Source organism: Frankliniella occidentalis, unplaced genomic scaffold (genome assembly GCF_000697945.3).
Source record: "Frankliniella occidentalis isolate FOCC.00 unplaced genomic scaffold, Focc_3.1 Scaffold50, whole genome shotgun sequence".
Taxonomy (NCBI): domain Eukaryota; kingdom Metazoa; phylum Arthropoda; class Insecta; order Thysanoptera; family Thripidae; genus Frankliniella; species Frankliniella occidentalis.
In genome coordinates, this window is record NW_026267180.1 from 1,037,427 (window position 1) to 1,046,229 (window position 8,803).

At 43.0% G+C, this 8,803-nt stretch overlaps 2 protein-coding genes across 2 annotated transcripts; one reads left to right on the top strand and one right to left on the bottom strand.

Annotated features, from left to right (window-relative positions):
• Positions 1 to 6: 6 nt before the first annotated feature.
• Positions 7 to 1,621, bottom strand: LOC113205145 (protein TFG-like). The gene has a single exon (XM_026420648.2). The coding sequence runs from the start codon at positions 1,492 to 1,494 to the stop codon at positions 70 to 72; it is 1,425 nt and encodes a 474-aa protein (XP_026276433.1). The 5' UTR covers positions 1,495 to 1,621; the 3' UTR covers positions 7 to 69.
• A 122-nt stretch (positions 1,622 to 1,743) lies between these two features.
• On the top strand, positions 1,744 to 6,968 carry LOC113205163 (dnaJ homolog subfamily C member 10). Its single transcript, XM_026420672.2, has 13 exons — positions 1,744 to 2,087; positions 2,403 to 2,565; positions 2,652 to 2,874; positions 2,953 to 3,164; positions 3,253 to 3,471; positions 3,547 to 3,771; positions 3,868 to 3,994; positions 4,068 to 4,286; positions 4,385 to 4,660; positions 4,740 to 4,876; positions 4,969 to 5,108; positions 5,318 to 5,519; positions 5,604 to 6,968. Coding segments are annotated over exons 1-13 (2,373 nt in total). The 5' UTR covers positions 1,744 to 2,085; the 3' UTR covers positions 5,832 to 6,968.
• The last annotated feature ends 1,835 nt before the right edge of the window (positions 6,969 to 8,803 follow it).

Consider the following 8,803-nt stretch of genomic DNA (forward strand, 5'->3'; position numbering starts at 1 on the left):
ATTAGCTATAAAAATTAATTAAAACAAGAAAACAAAAAAGACACTTTAGAATGATTCTCGTTAAACTCTTTACTGATAGCCTGGCTGTACTGAAGGTTGCTGTTGCGGAGGCTGTTGCGGGGCATTGTAATTATTGTACATATTGGCCATATTCTTGCTGTATGGGTTGGACCCAGGGTGTTGAGACTGAAGCGGGCCACTTGGTGGAGCACCCATGTGGGGTAAAGAAGGATAATGTTGCTGTTGTTGTTGCTGTTGTTGCTGTTGCTGCTGCTGCTGTAGTTGTTGCTGCTGCTGGTTGTAGTCGCCACCAATTGGCATCTGACCAGTCATCTGCCCTTGCAGCTGACCAGGATGGGGTCCTGCCAGAGGGTTTGGGCCTTGTCCTGGCATTCCTGGAAGCTGATGGCGGGATGTGTGAGTAGGCGAGCTATGCTGGACTCCAGCAGGTCCTCCCATTTGACCATATGGAGACTGAAGGGGCACGCTTGCTGCTGTTGAACTCGGTGGATATGTTGGGATACGACCAACAGCCTGTTTGGGTGGTTGTACACTTGGTACACTTGCCGGACCATTCTGCTGAGGGAGTGGAGGCATGCCGTAGCCCTGGGGGGGAGCTTGATATTGAGAGTACTGGGGGTAAGGCCGAGCTTGCTGAGTCTGAGAAGGGTCCACTGTAGCTGGCTGGGATTGGGGCTGAGGCTGTGCCATGCTTGTTGGGGGCTGATACCCAACAAACTGGTTTCCAGAGGCACTTTGAGCCGTGTGGGATGGTAGCATTGGGTTTGCTGGTGGCTGAGGTGTTAATGACACAGGAGTTGCACTGTGAGGTGTGGATGATGCAGATGCTGTTTGGTGGAGTGGAATTTCTGGAGTACTATGACGACTCTGGATAGGATCAGCTTGGCTACTTACATCCGGATTTGAAATGTCACCAGGCTTTGCTGGTTTCCCAAGTGGATCAAACTCTTTTGGATTCACTGACACAGTCCCATTTGCAATAGGCTGAGTTGATAAGGAAACTTGTTCCGATTGAGGAGGCTTTTCTGACTTTGTAGGCACACTAGAAATTGAGGCACTGCCAAGTGAATCTAACAAGCGGTTCACTTGGTCACGAATTTGTTGCAACTCTCTTCGCACCTCGTTTACTTCGGTTGCTCGCAATTGCAATTGACCATTGTTCTTCTGATCACCAACAAGCAGCTGAAGTTTCAGAATACGACTGTACTGAACTGCAAATGCCAGATCAGAGCTATCAAATATAGTAATAAGGTCACCATCCTCATCCTTGTATTTGATAGTAATATCATCAGAGCTGTTCAGCTTTCCGCGGAAAACTCTTTGCATCATTAAGACCAGCTCATCGTAGGTTATGGCTTCATTGTGAATCGGTATCCGGCGAACGTCATCACCCAATTGAACTTTAATTATCAATTTTCCCGACAAATCAAGATGCGGATATTCCGTCTCACTCTTCACCGATGCGCTACTCATCTTCTCCGATGGGGTGTTGTCCAAGACGAAGACTGGACGACAGAAAAACCGTCAAAAATCTAACCAAAACAGCCTAGCGGCCGAAGTCCAATTTGCTGACTGGTCTGCAACCGACGTGGAACTTTGCTTTATAGAGGGCGTAGGGCGTAATGGGAAGAGAAGGGGGGAGGGGGAGGGGGTCCACCCGCACTGCCGGCAGGAACGCAGGACAGCAGCGCCGGTCCATCGCAGCATCCAGCAAAAAGCTGTGGGTGGCCCATATCATCCATTCATGGATATCTTATCTGTTATCTGAGAGCAAGGCAAAAAAGTACAAGGGTGTTTTCAGCGGTAAAAGTAGCGCAGATTCCCAAGGGCAGAGTTCGCCCCACGGTTGTTCTCTGGCTGCGAACGCATTTGAATCGAGGGCGGGCAGCGGCGGTCGTTGACAGCACTATATGCGCACATCTCTCTCCAGCCAGGAGGTCGCGAAGCGTGGGCGGTGAACATGGCGGCTTCCTAAGAACATTACACAAATTGTTTATACATCCGAAAGTCGAGAATTGGTGTCTTCTCTTTCTCGCAATTTGGTATTCGTCAAATAAGTAAACAATGTAAGTTCCTAAGAGAAGCAAATAGTGAACATTTGTGTTGTGTTATGCTTGTATTTAATTGTGGAAAAATCACACTAACCTACTCTGTAACTCTTCTGCTAATGTACCTGCTAGTTCTCTTATTACCAAGGGAATTTTTCTGATGCCTCAATATTTTTCACTGTTTTGGTAGTTCCTCACTCACTTCTGCTTACAATGTTTTGTGTAAACTTAAGCAACACTAGCACTTTAAATGAGATACAACCTCATTGGTTTTGTAACTACTGCTGTTGCTACCTGTCAAAGTTTTCAAAAGAAAACTATATTCTGTTTCAGGAGAACCCTTGCATTTTTGACTATATTAGTAGTGTGTATGAACGTGGCCTTAGGTGGTGAAGACTTTTATCAGCTTTTAGGAATTGCTAGAGATGCAAATAATAGAGAAATTAGGAAAGCTTTCAAGAAGCTTGCAGTAACTCTTCACCCAGACAAAAACCAGGTTTGCTATTTACTTCTAATTTTTTTCCCCTTGCAGGCAAGTACTTCTGTCATAGTATTCTTCTTTTGAATTTTTTAATTTGTCAGGATGATGAAAACGCCCATGAAAAATTTATAAAGTTGACTCGGGCATATGAAGTTCTGAAAGATGAAGACCTTAGAAAGAAGTATGATCTTCATGGTGAAGATGGTTTGCCCGGGTCCAATAAGAAACAACAACCTCAATACCACAGTTACACATATTATCGTGATAATTTTGGAATATATGATGACGACCAAGAAATTATTACCTTGACCAAGGCTGATTTCCGTAAGCTGTTGCTCTTCTTTGATAAATTTCACCTCAAGGGTCATATTTTTACATCCTATTTTCTGTTTTGTTTTCCAGAGCAAAGTGTTTTGAACTCCAACAGTTTGTGGTTTATTAATTTTTATTCTCCTATGTGCTCACATTGTCACGATTTGGCTCCTGTTTGGAGAGCTCTCGCGAAAGAAATGGAGGGTGTTCTAAGATTTGGTGCTGTCAACTGTGAGGATGAGTGGCAACTGTGTCGTCATTTAAATATAAGATCCTACCCATCTTTGTATATTTATCCAAGTGTAGGTTTTTTAAAATTTCTAGAGTAACCAAAATGTGTTAAAATTTGTTTGCAAGAGATCTTATTCACAAATTGCTTATTTATTTCAGCGGTGGAAATATAGTGATGAACGTTCTCTACCTGAGCTCCGCAAATTTGTCCTAAGTAAACTAAAAACTAATTTAATTCACATTCGAAGCAATCAGTGGATTAATCTTTTAAAGTCTGATATAAACAAAGGGCTGTCATGGGTTCTGTTCCTGTGTGGAGGACAGCAGTTTGAAGACTGCCCCTCCTCTGAAACCAGGCTGAAAGTTGGCTCCATATTGGTATGAAGTGCTTTGGTGTGAGTGCTGTACTTAAAATTCCACTCTTTATCAAATTTTTGATTCACTTTGTTGCAGGAAGGGCTTGCTGGGCAAGGGTCAATTGATTGTGATGCAGATGTTGAGTGGTGTAGAGAAATGAGCCCCTCTGGAGCAAATATTGTGTTCTGGAAAAGAGAAGGTGGAATGGACTCGATTGAAGGGCGTTATTATGATATAAGCAGCCATGATGCTCAGGAAGTAACTACCTATATTTTTGATCTCTTGCCTAACCCTGCAGATCTTGACGAAGAAGCTTTTCAGGTAAACTTTTGCTGAAGTCTGTAGATGTAAAAGAATAAAACCCAACCGTTATCTCTCTTGAAAAAAAAATCTCTTCTCTCTAATTTCTATTTTTAGGAGATACATGCCCAACTGTCTTTAGATTCATCATCATCATGGCTAGTTTACTTCTACATTGGATCACCTGACGAACAAACTAAAGAACTGAAAAAACTACCATCACTTTTACCAACCTTAAGAATAGGTTTGTGATCAATTGATCTGACATTAAGGAGATTTGTTTGCAACAGTATCTCATGTTATCTGTGTTTGAGTAGGTCGTGTACATTGTGGGCGCCACTCTACTCTCTGCACGAAGTGGCATGTTCATCGGTACCCAATGTTTGCTGTGTTAAAGCCTGGAGGGAAGTTTGAGGTGTACCATGGTAGAGAGAGTGCTCATGATGTGGCTAATTTTGCTAAGGATAGTAGTTCTGCTCCGAACTTGCACACATTATCATCTGAGGATTTTCCTGATGTGCTGCATAAGTCTGATGGTATGCAAAGCCACCTCAAAGTGCTACAAAATATCACTCCAATGTAATTACTGAATCAGCTTTGTGTTTGTGGGATCAACAATCGAAAACTTTTACAGGATCGAAAAGTCCCTGGTTTGTTGACTTTTATGCACCATGGTGTCCACCCTGTATGCAACTACTACCTGAGCTACGTAAAGCTAGCAGAGAGTTTGAGGACTCTGTTAATTTTGGCACTGTGGACTGTACCATTCATTCAAGCCTTTGCCAGCGCTACAACATTCATGCCTATCCCACTACAATGTTCTTCAACCACAGTGAGTCGGAGCCATTCAGAGGATCTCATACTGCCCATGAAATAACAGAGTTTATTCAAGAAATGTTAAATCCTACTGGTATGTATTTCACCCGTATTGAAATTTCCTTTAGCATGTTGTGGAAACCTATGTTTAATTATAAACTCTTTGGGTCTAGCTATTAAACTGTCAGAAAAAGACTTTTATGAAAAAGTTGGAAACAAAAGCACTGAAGAGCTGTGGCTTATTGACTTTTATGCCCCATGGTGTGGAGCATGTCAGGAATTAGCTCACCAATGGAGAAAACTGGCAAAGGTATGTTGGTGTTGAGAATTCATGATCAATTTATTTTTCCTTTAATAATTGATTTACACCTACAGTAATGTTGAACTTGTGATATTTTACAGATGGTTACAGAAGTCCCAAATGTAAATATTGGTCAGGTGGACTGTACTGTTGAGAGACTCTTGTGTCAACATCAAGGCATTCGTTCATATCCAACTATTCGGCTTTACCCCTTCAATAGTTTTGGCCTTAACACTGTGGCGTAAGTATTAACCTATTGTTGCAGGCATTCCCACAGAGCCCATTGTTGATTTTCCACTCTCCTATTTTTGTCTGTTGATTTAGGGTGTCCCCACTACACTGAATCCCCCCTCCTCCTCCCCCATTTAAAATGGGAAGCTTTGTCTCTTCTAAATCTCAAGGTGTGGTAAATATGTGCTCAAAATTTAACAGAATTAAACTTGTCCACAGCATTTACAGTGATTATAATAGGGATGCTTGGTCCATTCGCTTATGGCTTTTCACATTTTTACCCACTTCAGTAGTGGAGCTGACACAAGATACATTTGAAAATCGAGTTCTTCATAGTGAAAAGCCTTGGTTAATTGACTTCTACACTCCATGGTGTGGGCATTGTCAGCATTTTGCCCCCGAATTCCAGATGTTGGCTTTGGTAATAATATAACTTGGTACCTCCATGAATTTCACCTAAGAGTAACAAAAATAACTGATTTCCTACTGGGCCTTTTTTTTTCAGAAACTTGAAGGCAAAGTGAAATGTGGAAAAGTGAACTGTGATGCTCATCCAGAGACATGCCGCAAAGCTTATGTTCGTGCTTACCCAACTGTCACTCTCTATTATCCCAATACAATCTATCCCGATCAAGGAGAAGAGATCAATTCCCAAAGATCAGACCAAATTCTAAGACATGTGAACAAAGTTCTTTTAAGTTTGGGAGCAGAACCCACTCATGACGAACTCTAAAACTTATTAATCTAATCTTAAGCTTAAACAGCAAATATCACAATTTACTTTTGCATCAACAAATATTTTTAAATCATGAAACATCTTGTCAGATGGTACTGTCTGTTTTTCTGTAAAATATTTGCAGCATTTAAAAAAAAAATCTTTTTTAGTCCCCAATGTCATCTGCACCTCAGTTTTGTTGGGCTTCTATTGTTCTCTCTCTTAACATTTTTGTTTTGCATATCATTTTTGTAGTGCCTTTGTAGTTATATTTATTTCTGGAGCATTTTACTGCTCAGTTTTAGTCATTTTTACTTCATAATATTCCTAACAGTGATAACCATGAAAAATGTTGTGTTTTAATAATGTAAAATGTTCAAAATGTTTTGAAACATACATTTCCCACTTTTTTGTTGACTTTTAAGATCTTAGGTGTAATTTAAAATGTGATCATTCTAGAATTATAATTGATGTGTGTTTATTTTTTTATTGAGTGTTCACTGCTCTTTGTGATCTTTGTATGACAGTGTGTATATGTTCTTGTGTATTGATCTACCTACTTGTGGATTTATGTGCCCACTATTTGTGCAAATCATGCAACTACTCATTGTGTCATTTTAAAGTAATATGTTCTATGATTTTCATTTATACATATACATTCATTGCCATTGTTAATTAATGTTAGTACTTACAGTAGCTTAACATACTCAAATTCCGAATAACCAGGTGATAAGGGAGGTAATAAAAGAGGGGCAGTAAAGTAACTATATATAATACAAAAATGTCTAAACAACTAGGCTCTTGGTTAAAACAGAAATGGTCCAAACCGTTTTCATTGCCAATTTTTTTTGTTTTTTGTTTTTTGGTGACATGAGGGAGGAGAGGTGTATTGTCTCATGGAAGCAGTTTATGAATGTGCACCAAAATATTCATGTTATGTGAAAATCAATGTAAAATAGTTCAAGCTTGTTTTGAGCATTGTCACAATTCAGGTGGACTTGGACGAGGGTGGAAGTAAGTGCTAACAGTGGAGTTTTTCTGAGTAATAGGCTACTTTTATTTTGCCAAATCAGGCTCCTACCCACAATTTAAGTGTCCCTGTTTTTTTTTTAATGAACAATGATCTGGAAATCAATAAATATTCCACATTCTGGATGTTACAGTTATTATTATTTTTTACCATGAGGCCCAGATTCTATGCTAATTCAACCCAAAGAGGATTCTGATGTAGGCAGGCGTAGGGCTGGAAAAAGCTGTTCACCCACCATCGGCATTGGTGTTGAACGTTGTCCACGCCAACTCGACATCAGTTCTAGGATTAGTAGCTATGGGAAATTTCTAATTTATTATAATGGTGTTGGAAATGCTGATTTGGAGGTGGGGAACCGAAACCTCACACCAGCTGAGATTGCGACAAAATTACTTCGGGGCCATGCGTGTGACCAGTAGGAACATTAAAAATCCCAGCGGGTCACTTTTCACCTATCGTGTGGGCGTCTGTCAGGCTAGCGAGGCGTGCACTGTAGTTCACTGTGACGCTCGAAATTCCGAGGGGGTGTGGTTTGCCTTAGCCGGCCGGTCCCACCCCTTGTCGAGGGGTTGCGGCCGCGGTCCTTCTTTGAATTTCGAACCGGTCACCTTTGCCGCCTGAGCGCGTGCGCCAATCAGCGCCTCCCAGCCGCCGGCCTGATCAGCTGAGCGGCTGGAGCCGGCCGCAGCGAGGAGAGTGGTGGCGTGGTGGCCGTTAGCCGATGTTTGTGTTAGATTTAGGACGGTTCTCTACAAACCCAAGTGTCCTATGTGCCAACTGAGTGTTAAAGGACCCGGCAACCTTGGTAAGCGAGAACGGCAATCTTTGTGTCTAAATCCTGAGCCTGAGACGTGAGACTCTGTGTTGATGCGTGTTGTTGTCCACTTTCAGGGTTTTAGGTTTCGGTTTTCGACCATACCTCTGGTGCGCTACGGTCCATCTAGCGAAAGAGTGCGCCGAGGCCTTATATACCCGCCCATAAGAGCCCATGCTATTCAGACGCACTCTTTCGCTAGACCGAGTATATGTGCACTTTGTGTGGGCGTTGTGCCGTTAGCCGGCGATCCACACGCAGCCGCCACCATGTGACGTCACCACCGTCCGCCCCGCCGGGGCCCCTTGTCACCTCCCTCGTCTGCAATGCTGCCGTTGACTTAGTAAGTCAGTCTTGTTGTCGACCGATGTGTCTTTTAGCGTTTTCGTGTCGGTTGGTCTGGCGAGGCCCTTGTGCGCTGTGGTTCGCGGTGTGCCCGGCTAACCCCTGCTACCCGCCTCTGCGGCCGGTGGCGTTGTTTATGCACATTTTGGTGCCTTCGTAACGACATTTAATCCGGACGGATGAGTTGCCTACCTCCACGGGGTCTTATGGCCGTTGGTTTGCCTACCTGCTAGGCGCGGCTAGTCTCACATTCCGGACCCGTTCTGCCGATTTGGATTCGGCTTCCCTTTGAAGCCGCTTAGCTTTCGTGGTCCGACAGTGTGATTTTGGGTACGTCCCATTCAGTTCTTTGAACTTTGTGTTTATGACCTGTGTGTCTTATGAATGAGTTGTTATCTTCATTGTCTCCTGACCAGCTTTACGTTTTCTTGCCTCAGTGTAACTAACTACTTGATTAACATACCGAATAAAATTGCTGTTTACTTGCTCTGTACACAGCGATGTAATTCTGTGGGGTTAATTCCCCTGGCGCCCTATCTAAAAATAATGCAAAAATACTCACGCCACTCTACAATTTGGGGCTGAACCTAGTCGGCAGTACAGCTTTGAGCTGCAGCACAATGTACACGTTACATCACCTGGGGCAGATAAACTGCCTGGGCGGTGAAAGCGGTGACATTCCACGTGGCTACTGCTACTGCTCTGCATCCCCTTGGTGAAGGTACTGAACACCTCCTCGAGGGTGATGGTCGCCCCCGGCCCCCGGCTCGCCTCGCCGGCAGCCCGGCCCCTGTCTTGCCC

Bases quoted from the DNA above. Each gene is read 5' to 3' on its own strand.
- LOC113205163 (XM_026420672.2), top strand. The intron at 2,566-2,651 runs GTTTGCTATTTA...TTAATTTGTCAG, and splicing joins TTCACCCAGACAAAAACCAG to GATGATGAAAACGCCCATGA. The intron at 5,109-5,317 runs GTAAGTATTAAC...ACTTGTCCACAG, and splicing joins TTTGGCCTTAACACTGTGGC to CATTTACAGTGATTATAATA.
- LOC113205145 (XM_026420648.2), bottom strand. From the start codon at position 1,494: ATGAGTAGCGCATCGGTGAAGAGTGAGACGGAATATCCGCATCTTGAT.